Raw genomic sequence first — 21,670 nt, 5'->3', positions numbered from 1 at the left:
GGGTAGACTGTTGAGCCCTCACCCCTCGGCAGCCTGAACACGCACCGTATCTCACAGAAACCAAACACAGCTTTAGCTCCACACACAGAGGGGACCCTGCCCGAGGCGCCGCGCGGGGGGGCACCAGCTCCACGCTGTCCTGCCTCGCCCGCGTGTCCCCCAGCAGCACGGCTGCAGCTGCAACCGCAGCACCCCCCCGCCGTGGGGGGGATAATTGCTTTATCCACAGAATAAGCAGATAAATAAATGTTAATGAACATCTGGTCTCCATAAACAAGATAAATTAAAATTAATAGCAATCTTATTCATTTAATGAACAAGTTAACCATATTTTAAAACAGCCATAAAAACCACGTGGCTTCATGCAGGGCTGTGCCCAGCCGTGCGGGAAGGAATGAATCCGCCCCCTGCCCTCATGGGGAGCCACAGCCCCCCCTCGTCCTGCTCAAGGCACCCTCCACGGCTGTTTGAGGGGACATGAGGGCCCCGGGCAGGCCAGGGGGTGCAAGGGGGGGCTGTGGGGTCCCCCCACACCCGGGGGGCTCAGGGGACTCTGCGCTGTTGGCAGCTGAACACCAGAATGAGCTGAGTCTGTGAGCATCAACCCTGCCCTGCCAAACCCTCCCCTGCTGCGCCTTAGCAGACTTTGTTCATAAAAATGAAGATTTTAAAGAAATTTAAAATCAAAACAGATTCTTGTTGCTCTGTTTGCCCAACAGGGATCTGGCTGGTGAGGGGCAGCTGCCACTGGGCCCCCCTGCTCCCCGGCAGCCGTACAGAGTTCAGTTGTACTTCCCAGGTGGGAACTGGACGTCCCGCAGGGTGGAGCAGTTCTGGCCTCTACAATCCTCCTCCCTGCTCCCACAGGTGCTGCCCAACGAGCGCCCCTACAAGCACCCGTTTCAGCTGTCAGCAGTACAAATCCCTCCCAGTGAGCAACCTCCCCCTGGGGCTTGGCTGCAAGGCCCAGGGGGTGGTCACCAAACTGTAAATGGCTGAAAAAAATCAATTTCTCAGGGAAGAATCCATCCTTCCACACCCCTCGACTGAGAGGAAGACATCCACGTCAAAGACAGAAGGAAACACTTCGACGCCGCCATCCCATCTCATTTAAGCAAAAGACTAAAGAACCAAACCAGAACATAACTGCCTGCCCCCCGCTGCGCGTGTGCCAACCTGAGCAGAGCCGCAGGGAGATCCAGTGCTGCGCAGGGCCACGGGTTCTGCCAAGCACGGCCATCGGTTTAGGCAATATGACTTCATGCTTTACTCGTGAATTCAAAGTCCAATAAAATCCAACAAAAACTGGTATTAGGCCTGTACAATCCATATATAAAAAGGGTTGGTTTATTGTAGTTCAAATACATAAACTGAACAATCCCAACATTTCAAAATTAAACTTTAGAAACACAAGTTTAACATTCAAAACAGGAGTATAGTTTACAAGAATCGCCCAGAGGGGAAATCCACAGTCTAATCCAGAAGTATGTAAAGATCACTTTATTGTAAATAAAAGTGTGTTTATACAACCGTCCTGTTCTGCTCCGGTAACCAGTTATTGACCAAGTATTTCCAACTTTGAGTAAAAACTATTAGACAAATCTTCACTTGGGCAGAGCAACCTGATTTTGCTTCTAATTCGTGGGTAGGGTAAGGAACAAAGCAGACCTGTGAACAAATTTAATTTGGTCTCTTAGTCCTAATTCTCCTCTCTCAGCTCTAACTCTGGCTTTCATCGATCTAGTTCCATTTACAAGGGTGGAAGCAAGCAGAGAACTGGGACGTGTTTCCAGGACACGGTCTTCAGCACTGAGCACTTTAAGGTCCCGGCAGCGCCCGTCTCCTCCGCCAGGACCTGGCGGTGCCGGGCTGCGGGCGCACACACGTAGTACAACTGCGAACCACGAGCGCGATCGTCCTCCAGGCTCACATGGGTGACACTGCTGAGAAGAGCCTCCAGACACCCACAGCCCAGACACCGCGCTGCTCGCGGCGCTGCAGCTCCCAAACACAGCCCACACGTTAGATTTTTGTCAGTCATGCCCCAGAGAAATTCATAAATACCTTTAACGTGGGTTTTTTGTTGTTGGTTTTTCCCCCCACAGAGACCATTTTATGTTCACAAATGCTGCTTCTTCCTCTGCTCCTCAGATGGTTTTGCAATATATTCATGGTAATGTGTATGTATAAACCTGACAGATGGCTCATGCAAGCTTTTGATTTAACAGATACCCTTGGCTTAAGAGTATTTCGTAACTATTTTGTTGTTCGTCTGGTGGGCTCAGAGGCGGTGGGCGGTGGGGGTGGGCCTCGGCGGTCCAGGTCATCTACATAGGACACAATGAGCTTGCGTCTCTCTTCTGGCACGCAGTCGAGTACCAGATACCGCTTGTCGTTCTGCAATATCTTCTCTACATCCTTCAGGTGCTGATCTGACTCCTGGATCAACTTTTTGGATCTGAAACCAAGCAGAAGAATTACCACCCGGGCGTGGGCTAGGCTGGAGCCCACCCTGCCCCCGGCGGCGGCTGCGAGCGCAGGGGAGCCGCCCTCACCACAGGGAGGGGGTGAAACAGCAAAGCCAGGACGGGTGCAGGGACCCGGGGAGCTTTTCAGCTGGAAAGATGCCACTTTGGGCCAGGACCAGGCTCCTCAACAGTGCTCCGTGCATGGGAACTAAAGGCCTGTGGCCTACATTTGTGCTACGTTACGGAAGGGCCATGGAGGACTCGTGTCTGGCTGCAAGGGCCTTGTACAGCGCTACACGAACTATACAGTGCTAAAACCTAGAGGGGACCAAAGGAAAAAAAAACAAAACAGAGTTTTAAATTCAGCATCTAAATGAGGCAAACAATGAGAATTTGGATGTGGAAATCTCAGCAGGGTCCAGCACGAGCTCAGAGCTCTGTCACCCAGCTCAGTGATGCTGGGAGCCAGACCCCCCCCCACAGCACAGCGCTGGGGACCCAGAGAACTTCATTGCATTTTCTCCCTTGTAAGTGAACTCGTGTTTCTGATAGGAAACTTGTTTTGGTCCCTACCCAAGATGCTGCATCAGTCCCTGAGACCCAGTGAAAAAGGCACCTGCTTTGTGAATCAACCCACCCGCAAGGACACCCTTTCAGCAAAACCCTCCCACAGAAACCAGGCAAATTAGTTATGGGGCTTTTATAAAATTTCAGCGGAGCCAGTATTTCTTTGCCGTCTACTCCAAAGCGCTGAAACAGAGGCCCGTCTCAGTACTGATCCCTCCTCAGCCTAAGCCAAGGCCTAGTGCAGACAGGAAAGATGGTCCCACCACAAAGCAAACGGAAGGTGACGCTCAGGGTGCCATTGGCTGTTCCAAAGCCAAGGAGAACCTCACACCTGCGGTGGTTTGACTTGCACTGCTTGTTAGTCAGCAGCAGAAGTGTCAAAATAAAGCAAAAAGAGGTCTCGAGCTGCGGCAGACATTTTTTTTTTTTTAACAGGATATGAAAGGTTGTAAAAGTGTAACTTCAACATCAACTTAGCTAGGAGCAAACTCCTGGCAAAACCCGACATCAGTTTGTTGCCACTTATATAGAAAAGAGCAATAAAAAGGTTAGTCCATTGCTGACATCATGCTACACACCTGTACGTTATAAATTTGGTCTCTTTCAATAGCGTTCGGAAGTCAGCTTTGGCAGTAATGTATTTGTCTCTAATGTATTCTTCAAACTCCCTTTGTTTTTTCTGAAAGGAAAGAGGTAAGCTTGAAACACTGAATGCAGGCTGAGGACTTCGTGCAACATACTGAACGTAAGCAGTAATTACACTTTAATTATGTTTTTCCTTATATTTTACACTTTAATTTAAAAAAAAATCTTAAACAATATGACTCCTGTTCATATAAAGCAGAAACCACTCCAGCAGCCATTAACTAATTTTGTCTGTATCCTGCACTAAACTGAAAGTCAGCAACAGTGACGCAAACCGCTTACCCTGTCACTCGAAGAAAATTTAATGCACCTTGGATCTTCTTTAATGATTTTTTTTACTTCTTTCCATGTTGATGTTAAAGTTATCTTTCAAAAGAAGCAAAAATAGTTAAATTAAAAGAAATATTATAAGAATACAGAATGTAAATACTACTACATCTAAAGCTTTTAAATATCTCCCAAATCCACTGAAAGTTGTTGCTGTATTTTTAAGTGTTAGGTTTTGATTACAGTACATTCATATTTTTAATTAGTTGATTTTATATATTTATTTTTCTTTAGTATTTTGAGATGGCATTTTCAGATCCAAGTCCTCACAGTTTACATCCCAAAGTCTCTTTCTAGTACATATTACGTATGTGAACGCACTGCTTGCTTCAGAGTTACCTACCTGTTATCTTATTCTATCACACTAAAAATCTGCCTGATGTTCTAAGCACTTTTAACTAACACATTACAAAATGAGGGAAAACTTTCAGGTTAAAAGAAAGTTGACTCAAGTTGGCGCATAACTAAAAAAGAGCAAGACTCACTAACACCCCACAAGGCACAGAAAAGGTGCTGCGTGGCCACAGCACTACACAGAATACAAGCCCAGGTTCAGTAGCACAAGATAAAGCAGGAGAACATCACAAGAGGTGAACCCGGTAAGGTTATGCACTGATACTCATTAAGACAAACACCCTGGGCATCTGAAAGAGCAAGACGCCAAATAGTAAAGAGTATCAAATAACTCAGGGTTGAAGAAACGTGACATCCTGCAGGAGATAAAAAGATCACTGGTTAGAAGTTTAAGTGCCAATGAACTGTACGTTAGACCAAACTAACACTCCAGATAAACAGGTAAGGAAACGTAATGCACAAATTTCGTTACGAAGAAGAAAAAGGTAGCGGTGAAGCAAAGGGGCCCTGGAAATAAAACCAAACAAATCAGATTGATTTATCTTCTGGTTTCCTGTCACACACAACAGGCTGGCAGAGATCTGAAGTTTGAATACACGCAGCTCTTACCGCTGAGGTTTCATCCAGAAGTTGCCTAAAGTGTTCCCTCTTCTTTTTGGTAAGTGCTTCAATATGTTCATTAAAGAGCTTCTCTTTCTCTTCTCTTTCTAGCAAGGAGCCAGATTCCCATCGATGATCTTTGCGTAAAGTCCTTCTGGTATCAGACCACGACACGTCTGAAGAACGCACCTGAGCCAGAAGATGACAATTTTTTTAAACCATTTTTTCTACAGTTTGTTGGTATTTCTTATACACTACTTAGGTTTTTATTTCTCTTGTTTTAAGTTAAGGTTCAAATTAAAGATTAAAAAACCCAACAAAACAGCTTATAAGTAAGAGACTGTAGTAGCTTCCCCACAAATACTGAACAGGCAGTGGCAGAAGGGACTACTCTGCATCAGTTCAAATGCAGATGGAGATACCCCCCTGACCTGGCTGCGTATTCTCTCAAAAAGAAAAATCCAGCACCCTCCTCCCCGCTGCAGAACGTACTGTCTTAGCCGTAAGCCTCAGAGCTGCCAGAAGATCAACCCTAAACCAAAGCATTCTCTTCCAACCAACGGCGAGAGGAGGGCAGTGGGGAGAAGACAACAGGATTCTATTTCTATATAAACTTAACTACAAACGGCAAAAAGCTTTCACCTAGTGCAACCATTACAAAAAGAATGCAGTGAGAAGCTGAGCAGGCCTGTCCATATCTCACCATGTCAGACAGAAGCGCCTTGAAGTTCTGTATGGCCTCCTCCCGTTTGTGCTGCTCGCGTTCTCTATCGATTTCCTTGGTTTGCTCTGAACGAGCTTTCTGCACTTCCCTTTCTCGTTCACGCAAGCTTGCCTCGATGCGGGCTTGTCTTTCCAGCTCCTTTTCTTTTTCAGAATCTAAATTCTGAAATGCGATAACAAATTCTCCTCAACAAAACCAATACAACACCTCTCACATTGTCATTAGACAGGTAAGTAAATTAAAGGGCTATCAAACTAAAGGCATCTTGGAACAAAATATTTCTAAGTTATCTGAGATTGATAGATTACAAAATTTTGCTTCAACAGCTATGTTGAAGCCTTACAGGGTTTACGTGGGGGAAAGAAGTTTGGTCACAACACTGATCATGGAACAACTATTCTCAGGAGCATGTGTCTCGTGTAGTGACAAACTCTGAGTAACGGGGGGCAGGGGTAGAGCGGTATCACTGCTTGTTAGCCCAGTTTTACATTCTCAACTGTTTATTGCCTGGAAGAGAAAGGTATGAGTATCAGATTAAGAGAGAAAAACCAGCAAAGGAACTGCATATGAACCATCTACATTCCTGAAGGAAGCACAAATAAATACAAAAAAGTCACAGCAAAGGAAACTCTGCCCATCTTGGTAGGAAGCAACCAACGTGGTGTCTGTATTTTCTGAAGTTTTACAGCCATTTTCACAACCAACGGCTTTGCAGGAGTCTCTGCCTTTCTCGCTCTGCGGGATGAATTCTCCCACGTGCGCTGTGTGCGCATACGTGTACCAGACCCTCTGCAGCACCACCAGGGACAGTACTTCGAAGCTTCAAGCTGTTGTTCTGGGGTACTTCTACAAATAACCGTGGGGTAGAGTTCTCTTTAGTACAGAACTAAAGCACGTACTAGTTTATCTTCTGGTTAGTTACCTCACACACTAACAGAACGGGACCCGCAGAACATCCAAAGTCAGACCTCCCCGTGCGTACCTTAGCTATTTTTTCTATGTACTGTTTGAAAAGGTCTTCCCTCTGTGAAGAGCTATCTACTGCTTTGTAACGGGGGTCAGTCTCTACTTTGTCCTTCACTTTGCTCCAGCGAGACTGACTGTCCAGGTGGTGATTAGCCAGTAGCTCAAAGAAGTCCATTTTGATCTGTTTTACAGACGGAAACAGAAAGACAATACTTGAGAAAGATACTTCGACACCCAACAGTTTGCTCTTAGAAAAAAGGAGTCAACTTACCTCCGACAGAGGGAAGTATATTAATATTACATACCATCACAATTTAGAGAAATCACTAAAACTCTGAATTTAGACATAACCGCATCTGAAACTCACTTCCCCTTGGGACAACTTTGCTAAAGCAAAGGAGCTAAGCAAAGAAGATCTGCTACATCTAAGATGAACTAAAGAATGGTTCACCAGTACAGCTTTTATTATTTTACTCCAATTTAAGGTGGTTTTTTTTTAGCTTTTATATCTCTCTCTCTCAAAGTAACAAGTTACAGATTCTACATTATAGCATTTTGCATATTAATACTAGAGAAGCTATGCAGTTTTAAACAAGGCTCTGGACAAATCAAGTATTTATGGATTCATCCTCCAAGTGTACGAATACTTGGACCTGCTGATAGAGAGCAGTGTCTTAAGATGGATCTAACCAATCAAGAATTATCCACATATGGTAATTAAGTAAATTACACTTAAGATGGATATGCACATATATACAAAAAGTTTAAGGAGACGTTTTAGTCTACTTTTTCAATGAGAAATGGCATGAAAGCACTCTGTCCATCACAGCCACTGCAAAGGGCTGGCAGAGGATCAATCATATTTGGTTTTTCATCTCAAGACAACTAGCAACATCTTTTCATCCAGACTCCCAGAACCAGCAGTTGCAAGAGCGACTACTGTGCCTTTACTACATCTCTTTTTTCTGGGGTAGGTGATCTCCCTGTTCCTGCTGCACTTCAGGTCCTAGGTATTGTCTCCTTGTCATTTCCTTGGAAGTCTGGTTTGGCACGTAAGCCTCCGTCTCTCGGGAGCAGGGAGGCGAGGGGCCGGTGCCGGGGAAGGGCTGCAGGGACTCCAGGCGCCAGGCGAAGCGTGCTGCCTTCACAGCACCCACACCCGCGGGTCCGCAAAGCAAACCCCGTCTTTATGGCGCATTAATTAAAAACCAAAACACAACTAGGAGAAGGGCTGGCCATTCACTCTTTGGTACTTCTCACCCCTTTAAAAAAAAGAAACCCACCAAAAGCAGTTTAGCTCCGAACCACTGAGGTGCATAAGGGAAGCGAGCAGAGCGATGGGCGAACAAGCTCTGGCTTGCCAGAGAACTGTCACAGCCCAATTCTCTAAAAATGTGTTTCGTTACAGAATGCAAGAATGAAATGAAGATCAGAACCAACATTCTGCAGGCTTGCCCACCGACAATTTTAGTTCTTCACAATATTAACATATAAACATAAAGGCTTTATAGGCTTTTTTGCTTTACTATCTCAACAGAGAGATTAAGATAGTAAACAAAGATTAGAAAACAACTGGTTAGTGCCAGTGGGAAGTTGCTCTACATCTACAGCACTATCACTTTCTTAAAGTAGCTGAACAAAATGCTAAGCAAACCGTTTATTCATTGTAAAATTAAGAATGTTGTTTCAAAACATCTTAAAACATGCATGCAGTATCAAAAATATGAAGCTTTCTAAGCCATGGCATTAGAAATATTTGTTAAAAACCAAACAATTCCCAGACGTTACTACAGAAGTCTATAAAGTAAGGGTATCGCCGCGCTTCAGCGGCAGCGCCCTGCACAGTCACCTACGTCTGTATGTTGCACCGGATGGGAACTGCCCGCCCGCAGCGCTGCTGGAAGCACCGTGGCACCAGCTGCGACACAAAACCAACCCGAGGACCCCCCCAGCCTGCGGAAAGATGCTTCCATGGTGTTACCGTCAAATGTTCTGGCTCACAGCGGAGCCGCCAGCAGCCCCCTCGCTCCCGCAGGAGCCAGGCGCTCGCTCGCCGCCGGACAGATGGAGCCGGGCCGGCCGCGGCCTCGCCAGCCACCGCCCAGGCAGGGATCCGGAGGGTGCAGCCAATTCCCTCCCGAGAACAGCGAGTTCTCCAGACCCTCAACGCTCTTAAAGCGCAGGTTTAACTGCGGTCATCTGCAATGTATAGAGCACGAGTATTGCAACTGGGGTTTCAATTTTAAAAAAAGGCCAAAACTTCTCAAAAAACTGAGGCAAAGACATCTCTCCAAGGAGTAATCTCTTTGGATCATAGCTCCGTGTTGTTACTGCGTATAGATACACTAAACTCACGGGTAGCCCGACTACGTGGGGTATTACTCAAGGAAGCTGTTGGGAGATCTTACTGCGGGGCAGGTGGCGGGGCCAGCTGCCTGCAGGGCGTTTGCAGCTGGACCTCTCGGCATGTCAGGAGGACACGGAACAAGGCCGTGTCCTGGGACGGAGGGGAGCAGCTCGGTCAGCGGTACCGGCTCACAGTCCCTTCCCCATATCCTCAAACCCACGCCTGCCATCCCAGCAGCATTAGCATTGTGTTTACCCACTGAAATTAGCCACACGAATAAAAACAACCATCTGAGAAGCTGGCTGCTCCATCACCATCCAATACTCTGTAACTCAACGAAGCAAAATCAACACATTATAGAATTTAAAACCCTTACGTTAAAGATTTCTGTAAAGTTGATAATCCTTAAATAAAGATTTTGGACTTTTTAAAACAGACTGAGAAAGCTTCAAGTTAAATGCCTTAAATTTTCTTTTATGTTTTAAGCACTTTCAAAATCAAAGGAAAATAAGACTGAAAATATTTCAGGTGTATTTAGAAGTCTTTTTTTTTTTTTTTTTTTTTTGGCAGTTAACACATTGCAGGTACAACTCTCATCACTTCACAAGGAAAAAAACTAAAAAAATGTAAAGTACCGGAACTGCGGGAGGCTAAAGTCACCACACAGAGATACCAATTCTTTCCTCACTAGGGAATCCCATAATATTTGCGTGTCAGTGATTGACAGCTGTCAGACTGAACTGATTGACAGGCCGCACAGCACATAACTGTAAAGTCTATCCACTTGTTATAAAACAGAATACATAAAATGGTTACAAAAGGCTTTCGGAGAAAAAACATTATTTCAAAAGCAAACAAACACAATCTCTCTTCTTTTAACTTTTCAACTTTAGAACAATCATGCAATAACAAAACAAATATTTACTTTTTTTTTTAGTCTTCAACTGCACTAATAAGCTGCAAGAATGCTTTAAATTCCATATTCATAATCAAAATGCAGTATGTAAAAGTCTAGTTTTGAACTACATTAGTTCTCCTCTGAAAGCACAATCATTTTTTGAGAATATCAGCAATAAGTCAACATTTGAAAAAATTGAGCACAGAATCAAATTAGACCAGAGTACCTAGATTAAACTATGCAAAACTTACTGCATAACGAACTGTCCCCAAATCTAACCTGTTAATCAGATTTTTCTCTTTTGTAAGCATTCTTAGTAGGTGAAATTTGCAGTAACTTTATACTACAAACTAAATATTGCAGACTTTAAAATGTCAAAAATGATTAGGCTTTAGAGGTTATTTTCTCCATTCGCACAACACACAGGGACATTTCAGTAAGTGGCTGCATATTTCGATGATAATATTTGATGCCACCTCCACAGCAGCCTGCTTGCCCAGTGGTGAAAGCCTGCTCCCCGCTATTGACAGTATGGTCAAATGACATTTGGAATTCATTAATCTTTAATAGTTGACCTTTAATTCTAATAAGCAGCAGTTTATACATAAGATATATTTACTGAAAGATTAAAAAGTCACTGAAGTGCTAGCTTTTAGATGGAAAGAGAAGATATGGAAGCTGTTTGAAATTTAAACGGAGCATCCTATAGAGAATTTCAAGTTCTTACTGCCTCCACTGAGAGAACAGAGTTCTGGGGCTTCCAGCCAAACGGGGCAAGAATCCTTTTCCTTTTAATGCTTCAGGATAATATAACTTCAAAAAAATAAAATAAAAATCAGCCATTATTCCAGTTAATAACAGAATGTTACTTGCTTAGATAAACAACAAAAGAAGTGTGATTATTTAAGTAAACTCAGCTTCACAAAAGTTCAAGTCTATGCACTCTAAAAGTCAGTACACCTGCAAACTCAAAATAGTTAGTTCAGAAAGACCAAAGGGACATCCGTGAAGTGTTTACACTGTCAAACCTCTCTGGAAAGAGCAGGACGGTGCCTCAGAGAAGGCTCACTGGAAACCAAGCACTGCCTTTGTCCCATCGCACTCACGCTCACGCCATTCACGCTGCTGGAACGAAAAAAGTCACCTTACCTTCTCGCCTCTGGTCTTCGAATCTTCTTTTTCCTTCTTTCTTGCCGCTGTGATAAACTCATTAAACAAGGCCTCTCGATCTTTCATCTTTTCAATTGCCTTGAATCTCGAGTCTTTAGCATGCTTGGCTGCAAATTCACTAAAAGTAGTTCTGCAACAAAATGGCAAGTGAACTCATTTGGCAGAGCTGTCTTTGCTGGGAAGCAGGTTCAGCAGAGAAAAATCTCTTCTGCTAGAATACATGCCAGAGCACAATTTAAAAAAAAAAAAAGGCAACATCCTATGGTCTCACTACAGAGATGCTTGATCAATGTACTATATAGAAAGGAGTCAGGTTTAGGCACACACATGAAAGGTATTGTTAGAGACTTACAGGGGTTGGTTGGTTGGTTTGAATACAGCTACCTGCAGAAAGTGCAGGTGTAGGAAGAGAGATTACAATGCAACCAAGAAGAAGAAATTAAAAACCTCAGTTGTCTACAAAAGTCTTCTTTTTTGTGGGTTAGCGGTTCAGCCACCAGTCTGTCCAAGTATTTCACAGCTGTGAAACCGAAGATTTTACGTGCACTTACTTGCAGCCAAACCATGCTAAGAGTTCACCAGGAAAATAATCTTTTGGTATTAGTCACAACAGAACACTGGCTGAATCAGTTTTTCCTCCTACCGTGAACACTGCATAGCCTAGTCTTAAAACACTCGGAGTTGCAAATATTTTCAACACTACGGGCAGAGGCAGCAATCCTGGGCTTTCAACCCATCATCCCCACAGCACTTCCCTGACTGTTCTCTCACCTCCAGGGCCAGATTCCAATCTGTGCAGTAGATATAGTACTGCCACTTACCTCGAAAAAAACCACTACTGTGCTTTTTCCAAGCTCTGATGCAAATCTGGCCCCAAGAATACGTGAGACACTTATAATCATACGAATGTTTTCATCACAGCATGGAAATAATTAGACTTGGAAAATCCAGCCTACTGTTGCTGTAGGGTAAATTGAAACAAGAAGAGAATTTGGTAGCTTATTCAAAAAGATTAGAAAGTGAATGTACAGCTATATTGAAGAACAAGAGCTGTTTTAAGTGAAGTGGAACACAAACTCTTGAGCATGTTGGACTGAGATAGATGATAAAAAACCAGTCTGGCACTCACAGAAGTACAGCAATACCTTTAGACAAACACTGAAACCAGAAGACAAAGGATAAGATTAAACAAGACAGTATTTCAACTGGAACTCTCTTTCCCACCCCAACCCATAACCAGGTAAGAGTCAATCCCAATATGACACATCGGAGATATCTTGGAAGCTGAGGACACTCAAGTTAACACAATAGTCTACGTTAATCTCTGAACTGTATGTTAAACTTACTACTGATGAACTTTCTCTTAAAACATTTCCATGCCTCCGTTCTTCCCAGCCCACTACTGTCGAAACTGCTACCCTTATTAAATGAGCAGGCAGGTGTTTTAAATAAGAGTTATTAATCAGACTTGAAGTAATTTAAAGTGAACATAACCCTGGCTTCCACCAGATTTCCAAAGCGTGACACTGAAAAAAATTAAGCTGAAGTGAAACAAATGAGTTGTTATTTCACTGTAAAAGAATTAATGCCAGATAACCCAAGAGATGCTGAAAGAGAACACTTTAGAGCTCATCTGGTGACATATTTCATGAACTCTATGTCAGAAAGCTGCGAAACAAACAATTCTAGTAAGATCTTGAATGCTACTACATTCACTGTCACCACCTTGCTATTATCACTGCAAGCAGGTCTGAATATGAGGGGTATGTAATAATTTCTATATTAAAGCAGCCAGAATATTCTGTCCTATTATCATTAACATACTTTGTAACCAGGAAGACATCCCTTCAGCCCCCTCCAAACTGAAGAAACCTGTCTAGTACTTCTCAGAAACTACTAATATTCTTAAGAAGAAACAGGGTTATTCAAGAAAACTTGTGGTGGGTCATGAGGCCTTTCTCACAATCCGGTCAGCATGCTGGGGAGCTCTTCAAAACAACTTAAAATATGCAAATCATTATAAATCTCAAGTTCTACTATTTCACCGGTTAGGTGAATACAAGCAGGCAAAAGAAGATTTCAACAGTGTCTGATTTTTCTCCTCTTTGCCCATTTTGAAAGAGATTAACCTACCTAACACCACCCAACATACTCCGTTCTAATAGAGCTTATGCATACGAACAAGAAGCTCCTACCTTGGATTAATCTTTGCTTCTTCCATCATTTTCTTGAAATCCTCCTTGGCCTGCATTATTTTGTTTTTCTTCTCCTTGCGCTCTTCTTCTGCTCGGGTTTTCACATACTGATCAAATACCTACAGAAACACCAGTCACCGACATAAAACACACAAACCTGAAGGCACATAAGCTCTAGGCAAGAGGGAGGAGAAAAAAAAAAAAAAAAAAAATCACATTTCTTTCCCTTTCTCCTGTTTCCTTTCCTCTCACCACAGAACCAACATAGACGAGGTAGAAAGAAGGGTTTGTAGATATACTTGTATAAATACAAAGAGTAAATACTCTTTGTATTTGAATATGCAAACTACTCCAATCTGATGAACACGTAGTGTAACCGTATCTAAACATGTGATCTGAGACCTGTGAAGAAGTTTCTTACGCATTCACGTTACGTTAACATTTTTCTGGGTCATACGTTTCAGACAGCAGACACTTCCTGTATTCTTGAAGTTTTCCATTTCCCTACAACCATTTGAAGAAAAGCTTCTGGAGTGAGAACCTGCTTAACAATAAAAACGTGCTTTGGTTTTTCCCCCAACCACTTTTTTTTCTTTAATAAATAGATAGGCTATTCATTACGCAAATATTTTGAAGAGATACTGACAATTCTCACCATTTTGTTCAGGTTTTGGGAGCTCTCTGTATGCATGCAACTTTCACTGGGTTAAAATATTAGATCTTCCAACCACAGGAAAAATAAAACCTATCAAGTCACTTCTTTCCTTGCTGGCTTCTTCCATTTCCAGACAAACCCTAATCATAACAAAAATCCCTTCCAATATTGATTAGTGTGGAAGGTTAGCAGGAACAAAACCGGCAGACTGAGGATTTGGACAGAGCCTGTAGTAGCTGGATGGGGAGTGAATTTGACTTCTCTTTTACCTGTTTTCTTTCTTTCGGGTTGAGAAGTAAGTAACGAGGATCAAAAACTATCTTGTGTAGCTCTTTCTCCCATGTTGAAAAAGCAGAGACCTTTAATTAAAAAAAAAGTCAGATTTTAACTAATGGTTAAGTTTCCCAAATATACATTGGTTGTCCCATTGTTTTCAAGCAAAACTGTACATCTGATGAAAAGAGAGAAACAAGCTCATCCTGAAGTATTCATCACTAATGGATGATAGAAGCTGTCATAGCAAGTTTCAACACTAATTGGCTCTGAAAACTTCTAAATAATAACACATGCTTAATTACTACTACTGTGTGGCATTACAAAAAAGTACATCAGAAGGAAGCCTCGAGATCCTGTGCTCTCACATCCCATGTCCTCTATACCTTTTCTAAGTGTTATGAGTGCAGACAGTTCTGCTACAGAAGAGATTGATTTAAACACATTCAAGGTCATCTTAAACAAGCTTTACTAAAACCACCCCGTAAAATCCAGTTATTGAAGCTAAAGGAAAGCTGCATAGGCAGCTGGAACCACTTCCATTTTTTAAAGTTACTATATAAAGTTATATTCTAATAGAGTAATTTATTTATCAAAACTGATTTGTATCAAGCAGATTTCAAATTTAGTTCACTAAAAGCAAAAATTCTCCCATTTAAGGGTAAGAGTGTAGGGACCACAGTGGAACTTACTGCTTTTCTCATGTAGGAACATTTCCAAAAACATTAAGAATGTGTCCAGTTTGTGTGTCCTATTTATTTTCAATGGCAGCTTTCAATTACATAATTAACTTGGAAAAAAGTTTAAAAAAACCCCAAACTGTCCTGATACTGTTCAATTTCAGTTACTTAGAAATCAAAATTTTGCTGTAATCGTAACATTCTTCGAAACATGGAGTCTTGTACCAAATGCATCCACTAATCAGAGGAAGGATGAGATTGTTTTCCTTCCATAAAGCACCACAGGTTCTGGATTTGCTAAGAACCGAGACCTCTGCCTGAACCTCCCCCTCCCTCTCTCCCCTTCTCACACACACAGATTTCTGACCCCTCTTTCTAGAAGCATGTCCTTGAATTGCTTCATCCGAGCCTCCAGAGGGACAATGGCTCTCTCTCGGGCGGCTTTAATTTCAGCTTCCATAGCAGCCTCCTTCTCTGAATCAATATCTTTGTTATCATCTTTCCTGAAAAAAATTATACAGTATAATTTTAGAAGTAGTATGTCAACGCTGTAGGTCAGAAATTGAACTTCACGAGGCCAGAATGGATGTAACAGAGTACTTCAGAAGCGCAGGCTTACACATCATGAAAGCCCTTCTCAGACTTGGGTATGGATGCTTCCACCCTGGAAGAGCTCAAGACCCAAGGTGTTCTCAGTAACCTCAGTGCCAACACGACTCCAGTAAGTTAGCACATCTGGTTGTGTTCAATGGTCTCGCCAGATGTGCAACAGATATTACATTAACTGCACAAATTTTCTGACCTTCTGTTCAAGAGCACGAAGCCCTGTGAAAGGCTACGGCTGAGGGAGTTAGTTCAAACGGAGAACACCTCACAATCACCACAACAGAAGATGCTGTAACACAAGTGATACATCCACCCGTCAAAGCATTTTGGAAAAAAGTGTGCTCCTTGTTGATTTACGTTTACTACGAGCAAACACACTTCGTCCCAAACTCAAAGCTCTAATTGCAAACAACTTTATCATCATCCCTAAGAGTACACAATAACAAATAAAATGGTAAAACTACTTTTAGAACAGTGTGTGTAGGTAACTCAGAGCAAAGTGACATGTATCCCTTCCAACAGGCAAAACAGACCAAAAGACCTAAACAGAACTCTTAAACCTTTACAAAAGAGTGAAAACAGAGTCATCACCATGACAATCTGGATGGCTGGATTTTTTGGCAACAAAATCTTGTGCACAGAAATTAACAAGCTAGATAAACAAGCAATAGAAGCAAGTTATTAAACCGCACTCAAAATATTCCTTGCATTCACCAACTTGTACCATTTATTTCCATTTTGAATGATTTCCAAAGGAGATGCTATTTCCTCTATACATGAATTTCAGCTATCTCAGAGAAACATAAAATACTTGAGCTGCTAAAGTAAAACAGCAGAAAGTTGATGATTGTGTTCACCGATCCTATCACTGCTCTACTCCGCTGAATACAACAGTACACACACTGCTCAGATGAAAAACTTCAGTTATTTTATCTACACAGACCATTAAGTATTGAAAAAGCAAACTTACTTGCGCTTTTTGATTTTAATAGGCTCATCTTCATTTGCTTCCTCTGTAGATTCATGCTCTTCTCTAACTGTAACAGATTTCAATAATACTTTAGATTTTATATTTATGAAAAGTTTGTGATTTACAAATGAAGCCTTGTGCAAGGACAGAGGACAGGGCACGCAGCGATAACGTATCCTGGCAAAGGAGGACATACAGCTTGCAGTCGCTGTGGAATGTGGTGGCACGACTAACGGACTCGTGGCCAGCTTGGGATTTAAACTGACAGACACTGACCACTTATTTCCAGGGAAATAACCTCAGGCCAAACAGTCTAATGAAGCACATTTGGATCTCCTGATCACCTACTTGCACTTTGCCCTCCTCCAACTACCAAGCCCACATGTCATCCCAGGATCAGTTACTAGAACTCATGCCAGAAAGAAGTCTCATCTCAGCAGCTTCCTGCATGTTCCCTGCTCTGGGCAGCTGCTTCCAAAACTGTTTTCCAGCTGATGTTCTCTAAGTTAAAGCCTCTTCTGTGAGAGCCCATTTGTACGTTATGATTAATCTTTTCTGGCCCTCAAATTCCTCTTGCTTGTAAAACAAACACAGTCCCTTTTTTTAGTCAGTAAAAACTGTGGGGTTTTTTTCAGCCTGTTGGCATTTAGAAAAAAAAATCAACCCTGTTAATATCTACTTTCTTCAATAGACTGTTTTTTTTCCAAAGGACTCTATAAATCTGCATTCTCACCAGCCTTCTTAAATTCCAAAGTTACATACATTCTTCAATATGTCTTTACATTTATTGCACTTACTTAAATGTTACTAGTTTTAGAAACCAACACCAAATAAGTGATAAATTATATTCAGACTTCTTAAGGCGGCAGTAAGATTGCTCTTACTAAGTTTTTTTCCTTCTTCCATCCCTTTTTTGTGAGGAGGTTCTTGAATAATTTTGTCCACGTCAGCTCTTCCAATGAGGTCGTCTGGTCGGTCCCACATAGAAAGTCGAGTGGTAGGGTTGTAGAAGAACACACGCTCATCACCAGTCCACACCACACACCTAGAAATTAACAGTCAGACGGGAAGTCCTGCATTAGCTTTGTCCTCAGCCGTTCATATACCTGCTACCACAGAACAGAACGGTTCCATATACCTGGAACAGAACGGTCACAGACAGATCCAGGTCGTACTTACTGCGCAACTACCAGACACTCCTACTGTCCCAATGAGAGACCAAATCATTGCTTTTCTCTGCTAGCAGATTTGAAATGCAATTTTAAGAATGCTTTTTATCAGGAGCTGCAGTATACTCAGTTCTTCTCTAGAAAAATGTTTTAGTCAGCTGAATCAGATTTTGGCATAAATGTACCTCATCTCTTCAATGTCTCACTAAATATGAGAAAAAGCAACCTAATGAGCCCTCCAGGACTTTATAGGTGATGGGATGAAAGAACCGCAGAAGTAATTTGAAGGGAGACAGTTTTAAATATTAATAAAATGGCTAGATTGCAAAAATCAGTATCTCCTTCCCATCGGTAAGATTTTTACCTTGGTCATCCAAACACACAAAGATGATTTATGTATATTACAGCAAGAGTAGCCTCATCATGACATTATACACATAGGCACCTGATGAATATCTATGCCAAGTGGAAAAAAAAAAAAAGATTGTTTTGGCCAGCAGCTGCACCTATTCGTTCCCCAAGGCATAAGGACAAAACAAGTCCAAGATTAATTTTTTTTTTGGCCAATATTTCATACCAGATGAGGAGGAAGCAGTGGCAGATGAAGGGGGCTGGGACATGAACTCGATACGGGTAACACACCTCACAGGACTGCAGTCAAGGCTGCGCTCACACCACCGAACACCCGAGCACTGGCACAGCGTGAACAGCGCTGGCTGGACGAATCCAACCTTGAGACAGAAGCATACCCAGAACGGGATCTTCACACACTATTACTGTTCTAACTACCCAGCAACCTTCCCAGTGGCAACAGGAAACGACGTTTCGGTCCCACCGTAGGGAAAACTGTTACCTACCAGGGGGTCCCTGGAATAGGAGTGGTTGCAACCGGCTTGGCCTTCTGAGCCGCTTTTTCTTCTTCAGTCATTTCTTCCTCTTTTGGCTCCTCGAGGAAAAAGTGAGTTACAGAACTCAGGCAATGACAGCTAGCTAATTATTTATTATAAAGTAACTAACTTGTTTAAAGCAAGCAAATGTATTTTGAAACAATGCTAAGAAACAGCTCACAATTACACTTCAGCCATGCTTAAAACAGAAGCACTGAAATTTCTATAGTAACTGCTATTCAGAAATCTCAATTCAGAAAACCTCTAAGTGTTTACTTAACCTCTGACTTCAATGAAACCTTATTTAAATGCCTTCCTAGATTTGCAGAAGTCCTTGAATCAAGGCTTGAATACAGGGGCAAGGGTGTACTTTCTCACAAAGAAATTTTGATTTAAAGTTAATTTACTTGTAAGTGCAACACAGGGTACAGAACAGTCAAAAATCGGCAGCCACCTCTGTAGCAGAAAGAACCAAACTAGCAACTACTTCAAAAGTAAACAGGGTAGAGTGGTAATAAAACCCAGCAACTGAATTCTGCGCTTCTGCTTACTAAGCTACGTTGAAGTTCACAGAAATCAGTATGAAAGCCTTAATTTTTATTCAAACACCTTAGCATCTTCAAGAACTAGGCCTTCTCAGCATGACAAAATGCCTTGCAAGAAACTAGTTAATTTTGTTTTCTGCAATGCAAACACTACAGACATTTTCTAGGACATATGTTCCTGACAGACTAAACTCATCAGTTATGGCACATGGAGAACTTGTAAGCTTTGTTTCAAAACTGTTCAAAATAAAGAGAAATAGAAAAAAGCTATTAGCTATTAATATAAAGATCTCAAACATTCAGGACAAGTTTAATTTTTCTGAACACCTCAAAATCAGTGAGAGAACACCATGTCTATGTAATTAGCTAATTTTTCCATGTTCTTACTAATTTCTTAACTCGCATACTCTGTATTTTTCTTTTAAATGTCCTTTTTTCCTTATGTTAAAAAAAAAAAAAAAAAAAGCTATGAGTCCAAAAAGGAAGGCTTTCAAAATCACCCCAGGAATTTAAGAACTCAAATTACTAACCATGTCTCCTGTCAATATGCCTGGTCTACAGATGCATCCACACCTGTAGGATGTAGGATTCAAAATGGCGATACTGACTATTTGGTTGCAAGGTCTTTTACCTCCTTTATAAGTTCTTTTATAGGTTCTTCTTTTGGCTCTTCTTCTTCTGTCTCCATTGGTAAAGGCTCCTCCGTAGGTTCTTTAATTGGCTCTTTAATCTTCTCTTCCATTTTTTCTTAATAAAGATAGAATTTTCCATTATAGAACCCCAACAAATTGATCAGTATGATTTTCTAAGCTCAACAGCAAAACAAAACTTATTTTTATTGTATTTTCACCACTTTCTGTCCTTCTTGGGCTTTACAGTGTCTGCTTATAGACATAATTATCTCCTATACCAAGATATACTTGGGACTGGAAAACAAAATACCGTAAGGCAGCCTATTCTACTAAAAAGCTACCTCAAGTGTACCAACAGAAATAGCTGAAAAAACAATAAAAATATCAACCAACAGTGCAACACTGAAGACGACTTTCAGATTTGAAATGCCGTTGACAATAAAAAAACCAACAGAGAAAATTCATGGAGAATCATCTGAGGATTGCTCTGCATCCGCTTAAAAAAAATTATAAAACGCATAATCTTTACTTGGAAAAATTGATATTTGCTGTCTTCGATGTTTTCACGTCAGTAAAAAGATCTATTATTTAAACCTGAATTATTAGAAGGATGGGTATTAAACTAGCTAACTGTGTAAGTGTTCTGAATTTGTCTGAACAAAGATTTCTTGTAACTAAAAAAATTCAGCAGACCATAAAAGGAAGAACTATTTGAGTTCAACTGGATTTGTTTTTCTAAAAGACTTTATAAACTGAATAAAAGCCACAGGACTTTTGCCCCTTCTTATTTATGATCCAAGAACAGTTTCCCTCCAGTATCACACCACCCATGGATATAATGTGGATTCAAATAAACACAAGTCACAGAATACGACCAGAATATGACTTTGGAAAACGGATAGGGGGAGATAATTTATTTTTTCTTCATATTCCAAAGATGCTTATATACTTAGTTTTTGAAGATCTGAAATGCAGCATCTCAATGATTTTCATTCTTTCCTGTGTTACAGTCTTTAGAATAGCTGAATCTTCCCCTCACTTTCTGTCTTTCTGCAACTGGGAACCTCTCAAACACGTGAGTGCGTAAAGTACTTACTTTCTACTGGAGCAGAAACACGCATTTACCCACGTGTCACAGGATTGGGAAGCAACTCTAGAACCAATACTCTTACAATACAGTGGGAAACAAAAGAAACTGTAACTTTCAGACTCAAGACCAACTCAAACGGATACTTATAATCAGCATTTCAAAATATTCTTAAGGGAGATAAGGGATTAGAAATATTCTCGTTCACATTTTCAAACACAACCATTAATGGTCTAAGCAATTTTGCCTAGTATACAGCTGTATTAAAAAAAAGAAAGTACCTTTTTCTTTCAGTTCTTGGGGTTTTTCCCACGTTGACTCCAAAGTCCTATTGTTATAATAGTAAGTTTTTCCATCTGCTGTTTTGTACTCTGTCCACTCAGAGACTGCTGTTGCTCCAGCCAAGGTAGCAGGTGAAGCGGCAATAGCGACCTGAGGATGGATCATCGGTACAATGGGAGGGGCCATGCCTGGCAAGACACCTGGAGAAAGAAGAAAAAAAGAAAAAAAAGAAGAAAAAAAGAAAAGGATAAAAAACAGTAAGTGACAATGAAGTACGTAAGAACCAAAACCTAGCACTTTACTGACTTAATTTACAAACAATCAACCTATATAAATAAATATAAAGATTATTTTCAAAGTTAAATTGGAAAGCAATGCATTGTTACTAGATTTCCTTCCTGTGTTTTACAATCAGTAATGCCCATATTACCAGGCAAATTAGATAGCTTTTTATTTTAATTAGAGTAATGTGTAACTCTGCACAGCACAAAGCTTGTTAGTTTTTAGACATTTGCTTTAATACTTCAAAATTGAGTGCTCTATTTATTTTTAAAGTCTTTATTAGATCTCTATAGCAAATAATTATTTTTTTTTAAATCTACTCCACTGTTTAATTATGCTGT

The 21,670-nt window shown here is 41.3% G+C and overlaps 1 protein-coding gene across 6 annotated transcripts in view; it reads right to left on the bottom strand.

Annotated features, from left to right (window-relative positions):
* Positions 1–1,325: 1,325 nt before the first annotated feature.
* The window catches only part of TCERG1 (transcription elongation regulator 1), a 33,957-nt gene continuing 13,612 nt past the window's right edge, over positions 1,326–21,670 (bottom strand). For 5 of the 6 annotated variants that reach the window (XM_074884173.1, XM_074884175.1, XM_074884179.1 and 2 more), the window contains 15 exons: positions 21,047–21,247; positions 19,678–19,793; positions 18,472–18,560; positions 17,330–17,490; positions 16,446–16,512; positions 15,237–15,372; positions 14,186–14,275; positions 13,262–13,380; positions 11,046–11,196; positions 6,668–6,832; positions 5,665–5,847; positions 4,971–5,150; positions 3,963–4,046; positions 3,614–3,714; positions 1,326–2,458 (listed from right to left, as the gene is read on the bottom strand). In XM_074884173.1, the coding sequence (XP_074740274.1) occupies positions 2,257–2,458; positions 3,614–3,714; positions 3,963–4,046; positions 4,971–5,150; positions 5,665–5,847; positions 6,668–6,832; positions 11,046–11,196; positions 13,262–13,380; positions 14,186–14,275; positions 15,237–15,372; positions 16,446–16,512; positions 17,330–17,490; positions 18,472–18,560; positions 19,678–19,793; positions 21,047–21,247 (2,045 nt within the window). In that variant the 3' untranslated portion in view covers positions 1,326–2,256. The remainder of the gene's footprint in view (positions 2,459–3,613; positions 3,715–3,962; positions 4,047–4,970; positions 5,151–5,664; positions 5,848–6,667; positions 6,833–11,045; positions 11,197–13,261; positions 13,381–14,185; positions 14,276–15,236; positions 15,373–16,445; positions 16,513–17,329; positions 17,491–18,471; positions 18,561–19,677; positions 19,794–21,046; positions 21,248–21,670) is intronic. The other variant, XM_074884174.1, reaches the window with a different exon arrangement.

The sequence above is a fragment of the Strix uralensis genome, chromosome 14, assembly GCF_047716275.1.
Source record: "Strix uralensis isolate ZFMK-TIS-50842 chromosome 14, bStrUra1, whole genome shotgun sequence".
In the NCBI taxonomy this organism is placed as follows: domain Eukaryota; kingdom Metazoa; phylum Chordata; class Aves; order Strigiformes; family Strigidae; genus Strix; species Strix uralensis.
This window is presented reverse-complemented; position numbering and strand designations above follow the sequence as displayed.